The 23,276-nt window shown below is 47.0% G+C and overlaps 1 protein-coding gene across 1 annotated transcript in view; it reads left to right on the forward strand.

The window, feature by feature from the left end:
- NT5DC3 (5'-nucleotidase domain containing 3) overlaps positions 1 to 20,885 on the forward strand; it is a 59,230-nt gene extending 38,345 nt beyond the window's left edge. Inside the window, exons 5-14 of the mRNA XM_044227008.1 lie at positions 128 to 218; positions 1,110 to 1,247; positions 3,512 to 3,572; positions 4,005 to 4,107; positions 4,257 to 4,358; positions 6,727 to 6,808; positions 7,935 to 8,021; positions 12,230 to 12,370; positions 17,906 to 17,970; positions 19,996 to 20,885. Coding sequence (XP_044082943.1) covers positions 128 to 218; positions 1,110 to 1,247; positions 3,512 to 3,572; positions 4,005 to 4,107; positions 4,257 to 4,358; positions 6,727 to 6,808; positions 7,935 to 8,021; positions 12,230 to 12,370; positions 17,906 to 17,970; positions 19,996 to 20,248 — 1,123 coding nt within the window. The 3' untranslated portion in view covers positions 20,249 to 20,885. The remainder of the gene's footprint in view (positions 1 to 127; positions 219 to 1,109; positions 1,248 to 3,511; positions 3,573 to 4,004; positions 4,108 to 4,256; positions 4,359 to 6,726; positions 6,809 to 7,934; positions 8,022 to 12,229; positions 12,371 to 17,905; positions 17,971 to 19,995) is intronic.
- Positions 20,886 to 23,276: the final 2,391 nt, after the last annotated feature.

The raw sequence follows: 23,276 nt of genomic DNA on the forward strand, positions 1-23,276 counted from the left end.
GCACATCTCGCCTCCTCGTGACAGTGACATCTTGCACCTGGGCTGAAAAATCCCAGCAGTTGCCCGAGGTCTGAAAGTCACTGCTCTTGCTAGTTGAGTCTAACTGCACTGCCTGTGATTTTTCCAGAGGCCTCAGTGTTGTCCCCGATGAAGAAGTCATTGAAATGTACGAGGGGTCCCACGTGCCTCTGGAACAGATGAGCGACTTTTATGGAAAGGTAATGAGAGATTATTTATTTAAAGCAGTCTGTCAGCAGACATGGCCTGGTAAACTTAGAATCTCTCTGAGCGCCTCTGTGGAACTGACAAGGGACTTTGGGCCCAGGATTTGAGAGGCTGGTATGGTGGCATCTCTCCTAGGCCCCTCATGATTCCCCTTTCTTAGCTCTTTCCTTCCTACCTGATGATGATTCTTAATACCTTCCTTGCACCGGCCCCTGTCTACAGCCCCCTACCCCAAGGGATGTCGCCACTTTATAGATGAAGTCAGGGCAGCTGTAGTTGCCTTCCCTGAGATTGAGGACAGCAGGTCACCCTGGCCTTGAAGGAAGATTCTGTTTCTCTGACTTTTTTGGTTCTCTTTGCTTTCTGAATTTTCGCACATCTTATTAGGAGCACTCTTATTTACACTGTCAAAATGCAACAGAAGCTGCCCAGTCTGGTAAACTTGGGGTTACTAACTGCAGGCATTCAGAGAAAGGCTCTTTCGCAGGCTCACACATAGCTGTGTGGGGGCACTCACGTTCAGGAGAGCTACATGGTTTTCTGTGCCATTCCTTGGGCAGTAGTCTATTTGACGGCTTCCCTCTGGGTTTGACAAGAGAGTGTGAGCTGGAAGTTAGAACTTACAGGAATGTGAGAGTGATTAGATTTTTTGGGGGGAAAATCAGAGCATTGCCTTGGATTTCCCGGTTATGCTTAAGAGTACGATGTCAGCTCTGTGGGGAACGATGAGAAATAAGGTGAACGCTTCTACTTTGCTATTATTAGAACTGTCCTTGGGGTGCGGGATCCAGATGTTGATGACCAGAACCCCCCCGGGGAGATGTCCCGTCTGGTTCTTCTGTGGTGTTGGCCTCCGTTTCTGACTCTGTCCACCCTGCCTGCAGAGTTCTCATGGAAACACCATGAAGCAGTTCATGGACATCTTCTCCCTGCCAGAGATGTCCCTCCTGTCCTGTGTGAACGAATACTTCCTCAAGAACAACATTGACTATGAGCCTGTGCATCTGTACAAAGACGTAAAGGTGAGAGGCAGTGGTGCCCCATCTCACAGAGGGTTTTAGCAGAAGGGACAGCATCGTTAGCCTCCTTGGGCTGGGCATTTGCCTGGGATCTCTTTTATTTATGGTTTTACCATGAAAATTGTTAAGAACAATCTTACATCAGGACAATTGGAAGTCAGTGTAACTTTGTGTTAAAGGAAGAAAGCGCTCATATTGCTATCGGGATTTCTAATTCTTGCTGACCGAAGCCATCCCCGGTGCATCTGGTCAGAGGGGTGGCTGGTGGCTGAGGTCCAGCCCGAGCCCGCCTGTGGAGGGGGTGACTTCACACACAGGCTACAGCCCTGGGAACTGCTGTTGCTCAGAGCAGGCTTTTCTCTTGTACACGGAGGTTCCATGCAGGCCTTCCCAGGCCCTGCAGAAGCTGTGGGAAGACCCAGTTGGAGAGGTGGATAGACAGCTGTGAAACTTACATGCAGATATATGCACATCATTTGTGTAACTTTATATTTGTATATGTTGATTTGTGTTCACATGTGTTTATATTCTTTAAACTCTGCACTTTTTTCAGGACTTAGAAATGTGTTCATGTATTAATTTATACTAATAATACACATGTATATCACATACATGTATATATTAATAAGTGTGTATTTTTATGTATATATTTATATATGTAATATGTATTATTTAAGTAGTTATATTTTTAAGAGATCTGTATTTATGTACTGCAATGTTTATTATATGTTTATGACTAACTTTAAGTTTCGACTGATTTAAATCATGGGTTTTGGGAAGATGGTGGGTTAATTCTCATTTCTCAGTAATACTCTGGTATTTTTTTTTTTTTAAGATTTTTATTTATTTATTTGACAGAGAGAGATCACAAGTAGACAGAGAGGCAGACAGAGAGAGGAAGGGAAGCAGGCTCCCCGCCGAGCAGAGAGCCCGATGTGGGACTTGATCCCAGGACCTTGAGATCATGACCTGAGCCGAAGGCAGCGGCTTAACCCACTGAGCCAACCAAGCGCCCCTCAATAATAGTCTGGTATTATTTGAACTAAAATTGAATAGTTCCTATTCTCCTTTTTGTGTGCACAAATGCTTTATCTTTAAGAATCTTTAAAAATATCAAAATATCAAATATATCAAATATCAAAAACATCAAAGATATTAAGTATCTTTAAGAATCTTTAAGTATCAAAAAGTAAATAAAAGAACCACTTGTAGTTATATGACCCTCACGGTCATGAAGAGAGCTGTTTACTTGATGCCGCCAACAGAGAGCATTTAGGTCTATTCCTGGCTCTGGCTTTCAGAGAGCTTCACGCATATAACTAATTAAGTTCTCACAACCAGGTCTGGAGGTAGGTGCTATTATTCCTCCCATTTTACAGATAAAGGTATTAAGGCACTGAGAGGTTGAGTCACTTGCCCTGAGTCACACAGCTAGTAAGTGGTAGAGCCTAGATTTGCAGCCGGGAAGATTGGCTCTGGCTTGCTCTATGAACCCCTGCTTCTCCCGATGTGAGTTTGAGACAAGCCTGTGCCTGAGGTGGAGTTGTAGTCGTGCTCACGCTTGGTGGAAATCTACCAGTTTTTGAAGGCTGCTGGTCCAGTTTTGCCTGCAGCCCAATCCCCTGCTGTTTCCCCCCCTGAAAGTTTCCGTGTGCCTCCCGGAGAGCCACCTCTGCGGTGGACCTGCTTAGTGTCCACCGACACACCCCGCGAGCGGCGCTGTGCTCCGGCCCCTGCCAGGTATCGGGCTGTTGTAGCCCGTGGCCAGTGAGGGGCTCATGGCCTCCTCTGCCCCGTCTGTCAGCCGCACCACATCTCCGCCCGAGTCAGCATCTCGCTGACCACTCCTCACCTCACTGAATGGAAGAAGAGCTGTCATTGGTCTCGGCCTCTTTCTCTGGAGGAGAGAACCTGCTCTTGGGGTCTAGGGAGGGCGCACGGATAAAGAGCCATAATTCCCCTTGTCCAGATGCCCCATAGTCATCAGTTCGTGAGACTGCCTAGAAATTGCCATTTACCCTGTGGAATTTTATTCAGAATTGTTCTCACAAGTTACCTCCCTCCTCCGTGACCCTGCTGCAAACTGCCGCTGTCACCATGGAAACCTAAGCGTTGGCTGCCCGTGTGAAATGGCCCAGCACTGAGATTTCATCTGGTGTTCAGCCGGCCAGGCTTCTAAAGACAGACATCGTCCCAAATGCCGCTTTTCTTGTCACTCAGGCTGTCTCACGGACTGTCCCACTGATTAGAAACCTCTCCCTTGACAGGATTCAATTCGAGACGTGCACATCAAAGGAATCATGTACAGCGCGATCGAAGCAGATATTGGTACGTAGCCAGCACCGTTGCGAGGGCCGGCTCAGCCTATCCCTCTCCTGGGCCACGAGCGGCTGTCATTTTCATTCCCAGTGGCGACCCGGGGCTCAGCGCCTCCCGCCGGTGCAGCGTGAGGACCTTGCTTCCTCGCGCCTCGGACGTCCCCCTCCCCTTTGTCTCAGGACTCGACCTAATCCTGACCCAGAAAGACAGGCGCTGGCCGTGGCAGGCAGGTCCATAGTATGTTCCCATGGACCGAGGTGGCAGAGTCCTGGTCCCTGAGGTTCCAGGCGCTGCTAGGCCAGCCTGGACCACGCTTGCTTGAGACCTTTCCGCCCCTGATGGCCCCGGCCGCGCTGGACCCAGAGGCCCCGTTTAGGGAGCCCCTGCAGACTGACCCGCCTTGACGCTGACTCCGTGTGTGAACGTTTCTCTTGCCCTCAGAGAAGTACATCTGCTACGCCGAGCAGACCCGCGCGGTGCTGGCCAAGCTGGCCGACCACGGCAAGAAGATGTTTCTCATCACCAACAGCCCCAGTAGTTTCGTGTAAGTGGTTGTGGGTGTCCCTGCTGGCTCCTGGCTCACGTCTTGTCTTGTGTCCTATTTATCTTCACGGTTGAAAATTTGAAAGAAAACATTGCAAAAGTAGTGAATCCCTTTCTTATTAGACTCACCTGGCCGACATGTTGTTTCAGGGACAAAGGGATGAGGTATATTGTTGGAAAAGACTGGAGGGACCTGTTTGATGTGGTCATCGTTCAGGCCGAGAAGCCAAGCTTCTTTAATGATAAGCGGAGGTGAGCATCTGTCTTTCTGGGAGAACTAGATTGTCACCCTTTGCTGCCCTGACTTGGTGAAGTCTGGAAAATCAGATGCATCTGACATTGTAGCTTTTGATTTTGAACTCTGTGGCAAGTGATTACAGGGTGCGTGGGATTAGTGCACAGCGGTCACACAGTGGTCGGCTTGGCTCACACCAATTGAGATGGTTCCCACTTCAGCCCCAGGGCTCTAAGAAAAAGATTGATAGCAATGAGAAAAGCAAACTTTTAGTATTAATTACATCCGAAGTTAGACTCTTGATGCAGATGTGCTGTGAAGCTTAATGAAACAACAGTAACAATGAACCACCTGCTGGGCACTTTTGGTACATGCAGCTCTCAGTAGTGCACTTAAAATTACAGCTGGATTTTGCAATACTGCAACACAGGTTTTGTGCCAAATGGAGTAGATCTCTACCAAGACTTAGGTAGTGTGTTCCTGCCACGGGCAGTAGAGGAGTGGGGAAGTTGTGGGTTATGACGGTGACTAGGGTGTGCTCTTAGCACTAATAGTTGGGGGGGGCGGTGTCAGGGTTCCTAAAATGTTTTTCTTTTTTTAACATTTAAAAACATTTTTAAAATTTTTTAAAAGATTTTATTTATTTTGAGAGAGTGAGCGAGCACAAGTAGTGGGGAGGGACTGAGGGAGAACAAGAAGCAGACTCCCTACTTAGCTAGGAGCCTGAGGTAATGTGTGGGACCGGATCCCAGTTCTCTGGGGTCATGACCTGAGCCCAAGGCAGATGCTTAACCGACTTATCTACCCAGATGCCCCTAAAATGTTTTTCAGCGGTGGGATAGACCTCTTTACCAAAAGCCGTCCCCCTGCACCCTGCACCCATTTATTTTGTCTTTATTCTATATGCATGGAACACCTCCGTTCATCCCTGTTATTTATAGTGATGAAGATCAGAGACAACCTAAAGGAATATCCATGGGAGGGAATATTATACAGCCATTAAAAATGGTGTATCTGAGGGGTGCCTGGGTAGCTCAGTCAGGTGGGCAACCGATTCTTGATTTTGGCTCAGTTCACGATCAGGGTCGTGGGATCAAGCCCCACATCGGGCTCCATGCCGAGTGTGGAGCCTTCTTGGGATTCTCCCTCTCCTTTTCCCTCTTCTTGTTCCCACTTGTGCTCTCTCTCTCAAAAAGGGAAAAAGATATATTTGGGAAAAAAGCAGTGAGCACGTTAAAAACACATATGAAAGAATTTATAATCACGTGGGAGATTGCTCACAACAGTAGAGAAAAAGATACAAATCGGTATACACAGTGATCTTCATTTATGTTCATAAAAAAGAGGAAAATAACAGATGTTGTCTTTATAGACTGAAAGACACCTACTGAAAGCTTAGGTGTTTATACCTGGGCACTGGGATTAGGGGTCATTTCCCTTTTCTTCATTCTATTCTGCATTTTCCAGATTTTTTGGAGTCAGTTTACATTTTTCTGATCAGAAAAGCAATCCAAATAAATGTTACCTTAAGGGTCTTTTTTTTTTTTAAGATTATGTATTTATTTATTTGAGAGAAAGAGAGACAGAGTGAGAGAGTATGAGAGGGGAGGTCAGAGGGAGAAGCAGACTCCCCATGGAGCTGGAAGCCCGATGTGGGACTTGATCCCAGGACCCTGGGACCATGACCTGAGCCGAAGGCAGTCACTCAACCAACTGAGCCACCCAGGTGCCCCCAAATAAATGTTACCTTAAAAAAAGGCAGACGGGCCCCACATGCCTTGGACTTTTGTTCTTTTTTTTTCTTTTTAATATTAAAGTTCTAATTGGCTTTATTAAATGATTCATGAATTAGGCCACATAGCATCTAGCAAGTAGAGGGGAACTCCTGGAGGCCTTTATTCTTACTCCCGTTCTCCATGATAAAGTGATTTGTCTCATCCTCAGATCTGTTTTGTGTCTAGAGTGGCTGGATTTCAAGCACCGAGTGGGACACTGTGTAGTAAGGTGGTATTTCCATAAGCTGTGTTTGTGAAGCAGATTTTTTCTGTGTGATCAAATACATTTTAGGAAATCTGAAAGTTTCTCTCCCAGGAGGGTTTTCTAGAGACCTCAGGGAATTTTAAGAGGGACATAAGTAGTGCCTAGTGTTCCCCAAATTTATCTGACCCTGGAGTTCTTTCCTTGCTAAATACCTTTTGGATCCTGGGGTCTACAGTTTGGGATGTCTGTAGTGGGCCAGGTGGTGTGGTGGTGGAGTCTGGGCTCCAGGCCTTTTCCAGGTTTGTGCAGTCCCTTTCCGTTCCCACTGAGTAACTGTGTAGTGTTTCCTAGGCAGACAGCCTGCACGGTTCCCACGGGTCATAGTGTTTCCCTTTCTGTTGTTAGACCTTTCCGCAAGGTGAACGAGAAAGGTGTCTTACTCTGGGACAAGATCCACAAGTTGCAGAAAGGCCAGATTTATAAGCAGGTACCTCGTGACTGATTTCTCCTTTTTGTTCCTTTGCTTTGTGGTCAGTTATAATAACAGCCAGTGTTTGTTGAGGCCTCCTGTGTGCCTGGCATAGTTCTGAGTGTTCTCCTTGAATTAGCTATTTATAGCTTGGCAGCAAAACTTAAATTTAAGTCAGTGTATTTTCAGTGTGTTATGTCTAAATTAACTCAGAATTGAACAGGCTTTAAAAACAATTAAAGAATTACTTTCATAGTGTATACAATTTAAGATGTTAGTAGTAAACCTTGGATATTTCTCTTGAAGAAATGTTGATTTCTTCAACCAATATCCAAAATATCCCAAACCTTGGATATTTCTCTTGAAGAAATGTTGACATGGTGTATTAGCTTAATTTAGTGATTATTTCCTGATGAGCTGTGTTTTGTATACAATTTTGATATATTTTAGTATCAGTGAAGCTTTCAAATGTTTGAATAAGTGATTGAATCACTGAGCCTTGTGTTACTGAAGTTTGTTTTATCTCATCCTTTAAAATTTTTATATTTCTGTAAGATTTATAAAACACATGAAAGTATTTATAAAACAGATGAAATACTGCATGGTTAAAAAACTTGAAACGTTCCTGGTGGATTTGTAACACACTGCTGCATTGGGCAGTAAGTCTATTTTCCAGATGTTGAGAGATTTGCTTTTATATTGCTATCTCACTACTAATAAGTTAGACCAAGGAAATTATTGGGACATAGCTCAAACTTTTCTACAAGAATATTTGCCATGAGTTACAAAATAGATAACAAAGTACATGTCCAACATTAGGGGATTGGTAAAAGGAACCACAGTATTTCTCGCTACTGAAGTGGTAGATTAGTATTTACTGACATGGTTATAGAATGTTCCGTGTAAAAAGATCATTACAGAGAGGTATGTACCATATGAATCATTTCTGCAAAGTGCATTTGACTTAGAAGAAAGGTCTGAGAGAATTCATGCAAAGGTGTTTTTATCTTTTATGTTTTGGTACTTAAAATTGTAAATAAAAGTAAAGCTTTTGCTAAGTTTTATAAAATCGATATTTTGGGGCACAGGGTTTATAGGTTTCTATCTCAGATGATACAGTATCTCTCTTTTTCTATTGTTGCAGGGCAATCTATATGAATTTTTGAAGCTTACTGGATGGAGAGGATCCAAAGTGTTGTATTTTGGTGACCACATATACAGTGACCTGGCGGTGAGGAGCCTTTTTCCCTTTTCTTTGCTGGGGGTCAGATGTGTTAGTCTCACTTCCTAAGGAATTTCTCTTGTTTAAGACCATTTTTATGCTTTCATAAAATGAGGACAAGGTTGCCTTTTTTGGGGGGGGGGTCATTTGTTACAGAATGGAATGGATCAGAGGTGTAAAAAAGTAAATTTTTTTTGAAATGATAGAAATTAGTAATTTACTCAGGATTTATGAGAAAGATCTTTCCATTCAGGTAGTAGTAAGAAATAAATGCCAGTCTTTTCGTTTTTATTAAAACGTCTGAGGCAGACGAAGAAGAATTCATAAACATTAGTCAGGGCTTCTTTGCAAGTTCAAAAACTGGCATTTCCAGGAAACAGCTATTCTGAGAAAGTGAGGCATTTCATGCCCACTGGCATAACTAGAGCCACATCGCAGGACATGAATTATGACTTAATCTATAATTGGAACAAGGCTGAGTCAGTCACATTTCCTGCCATGCCCGGCTCCTGGTGCGGTGCGATTCTGTTTGCTCAGTGAGCGCGGGCTGGTGGCATCAGACTTCAGACCATCTGCTGGAGGCAGAGGTGGAGGGGTGATTCCAGTGCCTGTGTGCGGACACACTCTTGCTGGGTCATTCCATGCCCCCTGCATGGTCACATCTGTCCAGCAGGCTGAGGGTCTAGTGGAAGGAATCATGGGCTCAGAACTGGAAGACAGGTTTCCATCCCAGCTCTACTATTTTCAGCTGGGTGACCTTACACACAGCCTCCAAGCCCCGATGTCCTCATTTGTGAGAAGAGTGAAGTAAGATAATGTAGGTAAAAGTGAAAAGTTAAGTCGAAATATAAAGTGCTACCTTCAGGATGTTGGCACTACCAGAATGTTCCGCTGAGTGACATGGTGTCACAGACATTTGCCTCTTGCTGAGGGGTGTCTTTGGGCCTTGATGAGATAACTGTGTGCTGCCCTTGAGGTATGTGGGTCTGTGAACGCGCATGGACACACACACACACACACACACACACGTACAGGTCTTAGCATTATGAGAGGTGCTCGCAAGGCAGTAGTTTCTTCAAGTGTGACATCAGTATCACCTGGGAAACTTATTAGAAATGCAGTTTCTCAGACCTCACATTAGATCAGAAGATCTGGTGGGGCTTGGCCATCTGTTTTTTAAACAGCTTTTCACACTGAAATTTGATATCAAGGTAGTAATTGCCTCAGAATAAGTTAGGAATTGATCCCTCCTCTTCAGTTTTTGGGAGAGTTTGAGAAGGATTGGTGTTAATTCCTCTTTAACTGTTTGGAGGAATTCACCGTGAAACCATCTATCTGGTCCTGGGCTTTTCATTGTTGGAAGGGTTTTGATTTCTGATTCAGTCACCTTACTAGTTAGAGGTCTTTTCGGTTTTCGCATTTCTTCATGAGTTAGTCTTGGTGGATTATATGTTTCTGGGAATGTCATCTAGTTTATTCAGGTTGTTGATGTATTGTAGGTTGTTGATGTTTGTAGCTTTTACAATTCTTTTTATTTCCGTAGAATTGGTAGTATTATCACTACTTAAATTTCTGATTTTAGTAATATGAGTGTTCTGGGTTTTCTTTTTGTCTTTGTCTAGTTCCTTATGGTGTGAAGTTGTTAATTTGGGATATTTCTTTTTTCACATATGTATGGCTATGGCTATACTGTGTATATAGTGTATGGCTATAAATTTCCCTCTGAGTACTGCATTTGCTGCATCCCATAGGTTTCATTATGTCACATGTGCATTTGTGTTTAAATTTGGCACAGGGTATTTTCTCATTTCTCTTATGATTTCCCTGACTTGTTGTTTGTTTAAGAGGGTGTTCTTTATTTCCATATTTTTGTGAACTTCTTAGTTTTTCCCTCTGTTGATTTCTAGCTTCACTGCTTGTGATCAATAAAGATACTCTGTATGATTTTAAAACTTATTACAACTTGTTTTGGGACCTAACATAAGTTCTGTCCTGGCGACTATTTCAAGTGCATGGAGAAAAATGTGCATTCTGCTTTTGTTGGGTGGCATGTTCTGCATATGTCTGTGAGTTCTCGTTGGTCTTCAGTGTTGTTCAAGTCCTATATTTCCTGACTTGTTGTCTTTTGTTTGGTCATTTTTCTGTTATAGGAGTGGACTATTGAAGTCTTCTGCTGTTACCACAGAGCTGTTTTTTCCTTCAGTTCTGTTCATATCTGCTTCATAGATTGTGGCACTCTGATGTTTGGTGCATATATGGTTATAATTGTTATAACAATTGACCCTTTGTCATTATATAATTTTCATTCCTTGTGTCTTGTGACAGTTTTTGATTTAAGGTCTATTTTGTCTGATATTAGCATAGCACCCCTGCTCTCTTTTGGTTACTAATATCTTTTTAAACCTTTCAATCTATGTGTTTCCTTAGATCTATGATGAGTCTCTTGGAGAGATGCCTGTCTGGCTCAGTTGGTGAAGCATGTGACTCTTGATCTTGGGGCTGTAGGTTTGAGCCCTGCAGTGGGTGTAGAGATAATAAATAAATTAGTAAATAAAGTCTCTTGGAGCATATAGAGTTTGAAACAGAGTTCAACAGAGTTTGAAAACCACTGTTATAAAAGATCAGTTCATTAACATGTCAGAATTAACATGTCAGAAATTATGTGGCAAAGCACATTATCCTTCAGGGGAGTCACCTTGGGAATGTAGGTACTTCTAATGTTGCTCTTTGTCAACACACATTTGGGTGTCCCTTTAAGAATAGATTTGAGAGCCAGGTTGAGGCACAGGAGAGAATCAGTTTTATTATTAGTAATTTATTATCATATGCTTTACTCTTAGAAATGTTCCAGGTGACTTTTTACTTATTTTCAGAAATAAAAGCTACCTTCAAAAGTTTGCCACCGTTGGGAGTATTTAAAAGGTTATGCTGTAGGTTTTCATGTACTATAGGAGGAGAAATGCTGAAAGATTTAAAGAAATTCAATAGGTGAAGAAAGTAGGCAATATCCTTAGCACTTAAGGAGCAGGGATTCTGGCTTTAGGTGAGTAGCCAGTGAACTCTGAAGATTTTAAACCTTATAGCATTTTATTCCTTAAAACCTCAAAGCTTTCCTTTATTCTTCAGAATAAAAGCCCGATTTCCTACTGTTTCCTATGAGGCCCTGCTTGATCTGTCCTTCTAAAGCCCTCCTCTCTGAAGGCAGAACCTGCCTCTGCCCTCTCCTACTCAGCTTTAGGCTCCCTGCCTGGCTGTTCCTTTACAACTCTACCTCCACACCCCCAACCCCAGCATGTTCCTGCCCCAGGGCCTTTGCACTTACTGTTTTCCCAGCCTGAATTGTTCTCCTCCCGCATAACTCACACTTTCACTCTCCTTCCCTTCTGATCTCTTCTCAAACATCCCTTTATTGGCCTTGTTTTCCTAACCACTTTGTATGCGATGATAACTTTTTTCCTTCTTATTCTGCTTGATTTTTGACCATTGTATTTATCACCACCTGCCTTTGTACATACTTTGGTTTATTTTTTGCTTGTATTTCCCATGAGGTCAGAGTTTTATCAGTTTTTGTTCATTGTTTTATCCTCATTGTCTAGAACAGGGCACTTAGTAGTTGGATAAATATTTGCCAAATGAGAAAACGAATGACCATTTAGTATGCTGATTGTATAGCTTAGATTTCCTAGGATATATTTGTTGACAGATACTTTGGCTTAATTGTCAAATCATGAGTTCACTGTATCTGGCATGAGAAATGCGATCATGTATGTCTGTGTTGTGGGATCATGCCAAGCCTCAGATTTTATAATTCCTCATAACCCACCAGGCCCAGCACACAGTGGGTGCTCCCCAGTGGTCTGTGGACGAATTGAATGAAGACCTCCAGTGGCATTTCAGTGGAGCCTCTTGTTCTGCCCCTGACCTAACTGTTGTTCTACAGACCATGGTTAATGATTTCAGACCCTGTGTTTCTGCGGGGACTTGATTCACAGCCATTATTTCCAGAACAGAAACTCTCTTTGGGTGTTATGGTCAAAGCCTGGGGCTGACTTGGCTTAATTACATGTAATTGACTAAATTTGGCTTGGTTAATAACTAGGCATTGCAATGAAAAAGGAATTCAGTGCACGCCTGTTGCGTCTGGGTCTGGGAAAGGGAACGGAATGGTTTAAATTCTTTCGAGAGGAGTGTTGACTTTTGGTGATCTTTGCGATCAGGATTTGACCCTGAAGCACGGCTGGCGAACTGGTGCGATTATCCCGGAGCTGAGGTCCGAGCTCAGGATCATGAACACGGAGCAGTACATTCAAACCATGACCTGGCTGCAGACCCTGACCGGGTTATTGGAGCAGATGCAGGTTTGGGATTTTTTTCTCTCTCTCCTCCTTTTTCTTAAAGTCTGAAGTTAAAGAAAATCCTCTAATCCTCTAATCAAAGTTATTTCAAATATTTTCTTTTAACTGTGGTTATAAAGCATGAGGTGTAAGGCATCCTGCAGAATAACTCCTGGGGCTGTTTTGCCCCCAAGAGAGTGAAGGCATCTTTAAAAGTGCCCCGCAAATTCATTAAGGAGAAGAGCTTTGTGGGGCTCTGTAAACGCGGGGGTCTATGTGGATTCCTCTGTCATTGGAAATCCTGTGTCCTTGCTTCCCCACTAAAGCTCTCTTGGGAGACATCCTGTGGGATAGTGGGATTCGAGAACCTCTGCTGATGTGTGGGACCAGTCCTGCTTCTGCCTTGGGCCTGCTGCTGTGGGACTTCCCCATCCTGGGCCTCAGTTTCCCCATCTGCAAAATGCAGGGTCCTGTGGAATGAACCCCTCAGGCTGGGCATCACAGCTTGCTGGAGAGGGTCTCAAAGCAGAAATCAGTGTCTCTGCATATAGCCTCCACTTGATTTTGAACATAATACTTAAAATTTCCTGGCTCAGTGGATTTCAGTGGCAGTTTCTCCTTTGTGTAAGTTATGTAGCCAGTTTCAGACTTCAGTGAGGACTGTTGTTTTTGGTGATTTTTCTGACCCACGGAAGCTATCCCTAACTTGTCGCTATGACCCACTCCCCCTTCTCCTGAGACACCTTGCTTCCTGCTTGGTTCAGCTGACCTGGCCTGCAGCCTTCCCAGCGTGAGTGCTTTTTTAGGATAAGGAGCACGCTGCCCACTCTCTTGGCTAACACACCTGTAGCTTCTGGCCACAGCCTGTGGCCCACGGCCTGCCAGCCCACTTTGGGAATGGGCAGGGGACTGCCTTGCCCGGCCCAGCTGGCAGCCCACATCGAGGCAGCTGGCAGTGAGCTCAGGCAGAACTCTGAGAAGCGGCCGGCCAGGCCCTCGCTCCGGGGCCCACACATTCCGGAGCATGGGACCTTGCACGTCCCCCAGGCCTTGCTTCCAGTGGGCTCTGCCCACGTTGGTTCTTGGCTGGTCTGTGATGAGGATTGTGATGCGTCCCTGACTATGCTTGTCTGTGAGGTGCTTTTCTAAAAATAAAAGGCATCAATTCTGGGTTAATGTAGCTTCAAGTGTGTACATAGATCAGACAATAATAATAGTTACTTTTCACATGCCAGACGCTGCGTGGAGTGCTTATTCTGCACACACGAGTCATCAGTAGTCCTGGCTGTCCTTTGCAGGCAGGTACAGTTTTTCCACTTAGAATAAGAAAAATGGGTGTTTGAGAAGTCAGGCAGCGTGTCTGAGATTGTAAAATGACAAAGCAAGAACTTGAACTTAAGGCACATGTGATGTCCAAGTCCGAGCCTTTGAGCACGACATCAGAGTGCTTCCCTGCTCTTAGGGTTAGAGTTCTCCTTAGCTGTGGCAGCGCGGCCCTCCCTCTGTCGTGCGGCAGCCTGACAGACATAGACATGGTCTGCATGTGGATGGTGTCACTAAATTTTATTTTAAAAAATTTTAAATTTATTTAAAAAATTTTTAAATTATTAATTGATTATTTTAGAGAGTGTGTGGGTGCGCACAGGCACATGTTTGAGAGTGGGGGATGGCGGAGGGAGAGAATCTTCAAGCCGATTCCCCCTTCAAGTGTAAACCTCCCTGCCGCCCCCCACATGCCTCCCTACTGCCCCCACACCCCTCCCCACCGCCCCCCACACCTCTCCCCACCCCTGCAATGCAGTACTTGATCTCACCACCCTGAGATCATGACCTGAGCCAAAACCAACGGTTGGATGCTTGACCAACTGAGCCACCCAGGTGCCCCACATTTTAGCTCTGAGGATAATTATTTTGTTTTCTGTTCTCTGACCTGTATAAAAAGTTTGATGATTAAGGAGTTTGTGTTTTAGAGAATGGAAGTGCTGAAAATATTTCTCTGACTTTGGAAGTAATTATATAAGACATAAGGTGGGGGAAGGAAGAAGAGAGAGTTACCATTCACATTGCCAATCCCATTTTACAGGAGAGGGAATTGAGTCTGAAGGACAGATAACTTATCCTGAGTTCCGGAGTTCGTGAACAGCTGAACCAAGCTATTTGGAAATGTTCTAGACACCGCGTTCTAGAATCACACTCCAGACACAACACTGTAGGACGCATGTTCTAGACGTGATGCCCTAGACGCCATGTTCTAGGTACCATACTGGAGACACTGTTCCAGGCTTTATGTTCATTTTTTTCTCAGAACAACTCTTTGAAGTAGATACTAACACTCCCACTTTATAGGTGAAGCACCTGGGGCACAGAGGAGGAGGAGAGTAACTTGGCAAGTAACGGCTGATGGTGCTGGGGTGGGACTGGGCAGTCTGGCTCTAGAGCCTTCCTCACTCTCACCCCAGGCTCTAACTCTTTGCACAGCTTTCTGTCCGGTTAGCGTCATGAGGATAGAGAGAAATAGGGCAGATAATGAAAAAAAAATCCAGATGAGTGTCCTTTCTCATGTTCTTCCTCTTCTCCTTCCATCCGCCCTGCTGCCGCCACGTTCACCTGAAAAGCTAAATATTCCCAGTGACTTTCTGCCACATACTTCTAGACCCTCCCCTTTAGGGGTAATTTTCAAAAATGTAGTCCTTTATTTGGGCTCTTTGCTGAAGAGAAAAACATCCCCGGGGGTTGGGTTTGATTTTTTAATTTGTGAAGCCAGCAGAGTGTCGTTGGGGGCCAAGTGTGATGAATTAAATATAAGTATATCATTTTGGCTTTGAGAGAGTAGCTGTAAAGAAAAAAGATAATTTGGTTTAACTAGCCTCGAAATAGAGTCCAAAAGGACGTGGTGGTTGGTGGCAGTGCTGGTTGACGTGGTAGAGAGCCTTCCCGGGTTCTCGTGTCACAACCACATTTAGCTCCGGGGTTGGCCGATTTCTGCAAAGGGCCAGGTCAGTCAGTGTGTCGTGCTGCGTGGGCCAAGCCGTCTGTCACTGCTGCTCAGCTGTGCTTGCAGCCGAGAGCAGCCCGGGACAGTGCGGACCATGTGGGAACGACGGGGCGCGGTTGTGTCCCTGTGGCTTTCTTGATGGACACTGAGATGTGAATGTCCTATCATTTGTGTGTGTCATAAAATTGTTCTCCTTTTGATTCCCACACCCCCAACCATTTAGAAAGGAACTTACTCTTCAGCACGGAAGCCGATGGGAAAAACGGGTGGTGGTGGGATGTGGCCTCCCCTGGTAGAGGTTGGGGGCGGCTGGACTGTAGGGCCGCACTCACACGGGGCGGGAGGGCTGGTGCGCTGGTGGAGTGTGAGTTCCCTTGTTGCTCCTGTGGAGCTGATTATGCTAATTAACGACTGGGGCCAAAGATGGGAGCGGCCTCTCGGCCTCTCGTGTGGGCTTCTGGTGAGTCTTCACTGATGTTAACGGCCCACCTGGGCGTGCATAGTTTCACTTAAAGATTAGTTATCACTAATGAGCACACACTTCTTCTGAAGCAGTTTAAAGTAGATTTCAGACACCTGCGACTTACTGAAAAGCTGGAGAAAGAGGTGCCTCAAGGAAAAATAGCCTTTTAAAAAAAACAAAAAACAAAAAAAACAGAAGAGACTTGAGCATGTACAAAAGCTGATGGGGGGTGGGCGCCAGGGGAGGAGGCTGAGGATCTGACAGTGATGGCAAGCGGTGGAGAAAGGTTCCCAGGAGGGCAGAGTGGGGCACGTGATGCCTGCTCCATCTCTGGAAGAGCTGGGGAATGTGCCTTGAGCTGGGGGACCTGAGGTTGCCCTTCCGGTCTGCAGAGCTGGCCCTGGGGTGGGGGACAGGAGTGGAGAGGAGGATTCTCATGCCCTGTGGCAGCTAAGTTTCAGAAAGAGAGCACGGGGAGATTCACTTTGGTAATCCTTATGCCCGTCACCAGAGCATTCTCCCATCCTGCATTTATGGGCAGAGTAAGGGAGAAGACGTCTCTCCCTCCTGCTTAGACAGGGACGAAGTGCCCAGTTCATGGGCTGAGAAGGGTGTGTGGGCAGAGCTGGGGCGTTCCTGCTCACAGACTGACCCCTCACTCTTGTGGTATTTTGTGGTTTTATCACGGTCTGTTTACCTAGGCGTACCCTCCAAGGGGGCCTCTGTCTTGTCCTCTCTTGTATCTTCAGCATCAAGCACAATGCTGGGCACATAGGTGTGCTGTACAGATATGTTTGCGTGTGCACGTGTGTATAGAAATTACACATTTTACCTCTTCTGATCTAGTCGCATATTTTGTTGATCCTAAATGCTAGAGTGAGTAGTTTCTTGAATAAAATGTGAAAACTAATTAAAATCATGTTTACAGAGCCTCTGTCAGCACCTCCGGAAGTGTTGAGGCAGTCTTCCGGTGCTCCGGAAGTAACAGCCAGTGGTCGTCCAGTGGCAGCTGCCTCCCACTGGTACAGGCAGTGTGGGCGGGGGGTGGGAGCCATCCAGATCATAAGCTCAATCCACACGGGTTTCGTGCGAGTGGCAGAGGCCTTTAGCAGGTGACTGCCAGTCAAGCTGTTGAGCTGGGCAGAGGCAGTAAACGGAGGGCCTTGGTTCCCACGTGGGAAGCAAATGGCCTGCTTGTTTGGTATTTTCCTCCAGGCTCTAAGGCTGCCCATGTGAGCATGAATTGCAGGGAGCCCCACCTGTCGTCCATGGTCACATGAGCCTCTGACCCTGGCGGGGACGTTACTGCTCAACGACATGACACCTGTGAGATTCCGTTTGTTAGGTTGTGGGCAGTTGTCCTTCTCTTCTTGCCTTTTGCTCACATTTCAGCCCAGCTAGAAAAGTCTCTGCTTTTTCCCTCTGGTTGAGGTGCTCTACCTTCCTGTCTTTCACAGAACAGTTATTTATTTTCCCTTGAACACTTCCGAAAGGATAATATCACCTCAAGGGAAAACACTAAAACTATTAATAATCCTACTTTCCTTGCACAAATTAAGGAAAAATTTCCATTGCCAAAATGTTCATTGCCACATACATGCCCCTATTTTGACATGCTTGTAATTAGAGATGTACTGTTACACCTGCTAAGTCCACCTACCTGCTGATTTTATGTTTGTACTCATCTGTGATATGTGTAATGGGGGTGTGTGGTCAGTGGATGTTTGCATATGTGGTACACACGTGTAGAGGACACACTGCACACATGTAACACACATGTTTTACATGGATGTATATGCATCGTGTTTATACGTAGCCTTCACTAATACTGTAATAGACCCAGCCTTGTTTAATAGGCTTATAATGTCCCATCTCTGTTTGTTAAATCATGTTTCTAGTGTTGGAGATTTAAAATTTTTGTTTTGGTGAAGAAGGCAAGAATGCAGCCAGGAATCTGAAAGTGTGGTATTTTAAGCAAGTGCCTATGTCTTTGATGTCAAGGAATAAAATTCTTCCAAGAAGAGTTGCCCCTTAAATTCTCATAACCCCATGAGCTTATTTGCCACTAGAGAAACCTCAGAGATTTGCTTGTGTCCTGTAGGTTCACAGAGACCCTGAGTCACAGCTGGTTTTGCAGGAGTGGAAAAAGGAAAGAAAGGAAATGAGGTAAGAGGGGCCCATTTGGAAGGCAGCGAGCCCGCCACCCTGCCTGATCCCCACTCAGCCCGCACGCCGTCCCCAATGCTGGTCCGAGGCAGCCTCCTTTTTTAGCTGCCTGGTGTGAATGGGACCATGGCCGTTGTTGTAGCCACAACAAAGCCGTGGCTGCCATTAGCGGGGGCCATGCGACATTTCTTTGAGGCAGCAGTGACCTTTCTCAAACCTCTAGCCCTTGCCTTTGAACACCGGGGTTGAAGGAGCTGTCCCTTCCCATCCCTCTTCCCTGCCCACTTGACCTGCCCATCTGCGCAGCTGGTGACCCAGTTGTAGCTCATGCTGGCAGCTGGCAGCCCGCAGCCCAGTGTGGCTCCTGGGATGGCTTGGGGGGCGGGCTCGGAACCACCATGAATTCACAGGGCTCCTACTGCCTAGCTGCTTCTTTGTCATTGGGGTATGTGAGCACGTGTAAACATCTCAGTATCAGAATGTTTACTGGTGGGCACAGCCCACCTGCTGTCTGAGAAGGTTGGCAGGTGGCATCTTAAGGGAACAGTTGTTCAGAAGAGGCCCGTGGACAGTCGTGCTTCCTTAAGAAGGATGCCGTGTGTACAGACACTGTTTATATGGCCGTTTCTGCTCTTGCTCGTGACCTCCCCTTTTGCTGGGCGTGACCGTCTCTAGGCTTTGGAAGGAGTGGTCACTGCCTGGGTTCTGGCCGCTGAGCCGTGGACAGGCTGCTTGGGGGGAGTGGCGTGGAGCGGTGCCAGTGTCCTCCCTGGGGGCTGCAGAGGCCACAGCCACATTGAATTCAGTCCTCTTGGTGTCAGCTGCCTGGGGCTCATTTTGATTTGGTTCTTAATCTATTGTTGGTATAAAAATATGGCATGAGAGGATGAGGGGAGGCATATGGTGTGATTGGACTCCAGGCCTCTTGTCCCCAAAGGCCAGACCCAGGTGCTACCCCAGGAATCGCAGATCGTCTGATGAAAGAGCCGCTTCACCTATTTGGGTTGTCAGTCTCCTGCAACCTCACGTCTTAATGAGGTTTTTCACGAAAACTGTAAAAACCATTTATGTTGCTCTGCTTGCAGACCTAATGGAGTTTTTAAAATTTTCTACTCTGGTTGTCATGGCATCTGCCGTCCCCATCTACTGGACAGACGGCTGCTACCAGCTAGTGGCTTGTGTTGCACGGTTGTGGATGTGGTTACATTTCCTGCTGTGTTTGTGACTGGTGTATTAATAGTCAAGTGGTCTTTATCCATTTTGCTGGACTGTTCTGAGTGGAGGGATCCCAGTCGTCAGATGGTGCATGTGTCCTGTGTTTGTGTGTGTGTGTGTGTATGTGTGTGTATGTGTGTGTGTGTGTGAAAGAGAGAGAGAGAGAGAGAGAGAGATGGGGTGTTGGTTTCCACACAGAGGCACACCTCCAGGGGTTAGAGCCCGGGGAAGGGGTGAGCAGCCTTGGCAAAAGCTGTCCCCTGGGCCACGGAGAGGCAGTGAGGTGCGTGGAGCTGGGTATTGGATAACGGAGATTTATTTACTTCACTACTAAATAATCCTTAATTTCCCAGACCTCACAGTACTTTAGGGTGTCTCATCTGCTTTAACTTGTCTTCTCATATTCCGTTCTCATGATGACCCTGTAGAAAGGGGGTCCCGATCCCGGTCTGCAGATGAGGAGATGAGGGCGATTCGGACATGGAGGACATCCAGCATCTGTCTGTGTGCCCTTCCCCTGCCCCTGTGTTTTGGATTGGAAAACGATGTGTCTCTTTAGAGGACCATCCCCGTTGAAGCTGGAGCCTTCCCCGCTGCTCTCCAGCCGGCCTAAGTGGGAAATGTGGTCAGAGTCATTTGATGAGTGGATGGGCAGACTGTTTTCCTGAACAGAGAGCTTGGGCTGTTCTAGGCTGATTTTCCTTTCCAGTGAATCCTATACAAATAAAAGGGCGATGCTGAGTTCATTAACTTAAAAAGAGACTTTTCTGAATCATTTTCTGTTGCTTTGCTCTTTTCTTGCTTCTTCAGAGAAATGACCAAAAATTTCTTCAACACCCAGTTTGGAAGCTTGTTCCGCACAGACCAGAACCCGACCTACTTCCTGAGGCGCCTGTCACGCTTTGCCGACATCTACATGGCGTCTCTGAGCTGCCTGCTGAACTATGACGTCAGCCACACGTTCTACCCGCGGAGGACTCCGCTGCAGCACGAACTTCCCGCCTGGTCGGACGGGGCCCCCACCTTCAGACTCCCCCTCCTGCAGGAGGCCCATGCCAAGTAACCGGGGGCCCAACTGCAGAAAGAGCCAGAAGCAGGGACAGCCCCCAACTGGCTGGACGTGATGGGGTTGACTTGTGTGCAGACGAGCGTTGCTTTTGGAAAAGATACAAATATGCCTTTTGATATTTATTACCTTATGGAGACTCCTTCCACGTTGTTAAGACTGAAGCGAGCCGCCCACCAGTTCCGTCTTCACGTTTCTTGTTGGGCCGAGTGGGAAGCTTCAGACTGAAACCCGGCCATGAGCCTTTTTGTTTACCAAGGTCTTGGATCGGGTGTCCGTGTTTCCGGGCTAGGTGAGACCCCTTGATGCCATCTCTCAATTCTAGCTGCTGTAGTGTTGAAACTGTTCTCGACTCTTCCGTGGAAAACGGGCTGACCATTCCCGGACAGTGCTCTGGGGACCGCAGGGCACAGCACCGTGCGACAGTCAGCAGCTCGCGGAAAGCGGACGGAGGAGTCCACACGCTCCATAATAGCCTCGCATGGCAGTAAGCAGCAGAGGTGGCCCCCACGTGGCCTCCAGCGCCCACGGTGCAGGGTACCAGGGGTTAGGCTTCCTGGAGCGGCCGCCCTCAAAGGGAGACTCTGCCTCCTTGCCAAAAAAGTCTTCTGTAACAGAACAAGAGAAGTTGCAAGTCCTTGCCTGGTGGTGGTTCTCTGCGGCTGCTTCCCGGGTCCTACCCTGCCCTGGGAGCACCTGCGGTGTCGCTGGTGACAGGCGGGTCCACTCCTCCCGCGGGGAGGGAGGGTGAGGAGAGGGGCCCTGCCTTACAGCCCGGCTGACCGGCCGTGTAGAATCCAGCTGCAGGACACAAGCAGGCCGGAGGGACCGGTGCCTCCATGGTGGGCCTCCTGGGGGTTCATCCCCCCTGAAAACGCCACCCAGGTGTTGGCTTGAGGTGCTCTTCGGAGGACAGAAAATGAAGCAGGCAAAAAAAATGTGCTGCCGTGACGTGCCCCTTCTGGAGCCCTGCGGGGTTAGGATCTTGTTAAAACACTCGCGTGACCCTCGGGGGAGGTGGCAGCGGCCCTGTCACTGCTTAGCTGCCCCAGCGCCATCGTCCCCTTCGAGCCCCCCAGCCGTGGGGGAGCGTGGGTGGTTTTCCTGAGGTGTGCGTTGAAGGTGGGAGAGGATGAAGGGCGGGCAAAGCCAGGAGGAGACTTAGGAGCGGCCCGTCTCGTCCAGCGTCTCATGGTCCTCTGAGGACGACGTGAGGGGCACGCGTGTTTATCCGCAGTGGGTGCGGATGGCGGCGCCCGGAACGGGGACGTGTGGGCAGTGCTCGCTTGTTCTGCATTTTACTGTGTCCATGTAGTGGAGCCAGCTGCGGATGAAATTTCAGCTTGGCGTTCCACAGACCACCTGCCACGGCCCACAAATGACGTGGGGTGCATGGCTTCCCTCGTGATGCCCTGCGTGATGCCCTTTAGACCCCGGAGGCCCGACTCGGCCCCTTTTTTACTTTAAAACTTTGTTATACATCCAGTAGGCCATTCCTCTTCAGGAACGGGGTAGGCCTTCTGTCGGCTGGGGTTAGCTCCTGTGTGGCTAGAGCATCAGAAGGTAGTGTAGACGGGCATCTGATGGGTGCTGGAGGGCCCAGGAGCGCTTGGTACTGGGGTCCTTGGTACACAGGCTGTGTTCTTGGCCTTGGAATTTCTGTTTGGAGAAGCTGAGTGAAGAAGTAAAACAGTTTTTTTTCCCTCTCAGTTTTAATCTAATCAGATAGTCATCCCTGTCTTCTTGGTGCGAGTTACAGGGTGTCTCGTGTACTCAAGAATGAAGTAGTGCTTTTTTTTTTTAAAGATTTTATTTATTTTTTTGACAGAGATCACAAGTAGGCAGAGAGGCACATCGGGGCGGGGGGATGGGGAAGCAGGCTCCCTGCTGAGCAGAGAGCCTGATGTGGGGCTCAATCCCAGGACCCTGGGATCATGATCTGAGCCGAAGGCAGAGGCTTTAACCCACTGAGCCACCCAGGCGCCCCAACTAGGGCTGTTCTTAAAACTGCTTTCATGGACAGCTAAGTTAGGTGACCTAAGCCTTGGGGGAGAAAGATTTTTCTCGAAACGAATGATGAATTTTATAACCTATTGTCAATTAAGATCTCAGTCTCTGGGCCACTGAACATGGCAGGATGAGACGGGCCATGTAGTGGAAGCCTGGCGTCTGTCTGAGCCGGGCCCACACAGCAGGCACTGGTGGACTGAACCCACGCCAGGGCCAGCCACGTGGGTCGGGGTGGCCGTGTCTGCGTGGAGGACAGCCCGAGGCATGCTTCCCGTGCATGCTCCCTCAAGATAGACCCAACTGTCTTGACTCCGCTGGGGTTTGGTGCACTGCCCTGGGCATATCGTTCTTTCCAGCTCTCTTTGGTGCCCACTGAGGGAAGCGCAGTGGTACAAGGGAACGGAGTCGGTTTTCTACCATTTAGAAAATCAGTTTGGAAAGTGAACAGAGTAAGATGGATTTGCATGTTAAAAAATCTCTCCTGTTTTCCCATCGGTTAGGCTGGTGGTGCAGGGACAGTTCAGCCAGCCATGGCGGTGGCTCTGCAGGGCTTGTGGGACCCGGGGTGGGCTGCCATGGAAGGGACCCGCACAACTGGTTTTGCAGTTGCTTTTAAGATGAAACTCAGCTTTTAAAGTATTTTAGGAGTTTGACTTAGAGGTCCTTCTTTCCTTCTGACATAGCCTTGGTTTTTTTTTTTTTTTTTAATTTTTAAACTCTCTTCAGCTCTGTTTTCTGCCATCACCAGTAATGTTATGTAACGTAAACCACCTGTTACTGATTTGGGCACATCTCAGACTAAATTACTAGTTGCTTTGACTGCATTGGCTCTCTTAATTATTGCAAAGTAGAAATGAGAAGTAATCTTCCCTCCTCACTAATTTAGCTTTGGGGGAACTAAATGGCTTTTCCTCTTTCTTCCTCCCGAAGGCCTTTTAAGCAGTAGAATGTGCTAAATACTGGACTTGATTCCGGGCGCCGAGTGCTCATTTGCTGCCAAAGACCCACTCGGGGG

Source organism: Neovison vison, chromosome 12 (genome assembly GCF_020171115.1).
Source record: "Neovison vison isolate M4711 chromosome 12, ASM_NN_V1, whole genome shotgun sequence".
Taxonomy (NCBI): Eukaryota; Metazoa; Chordata; class Mammalia; order Carnivora; family Mustelidae; genus Neogale; species Neogale vison.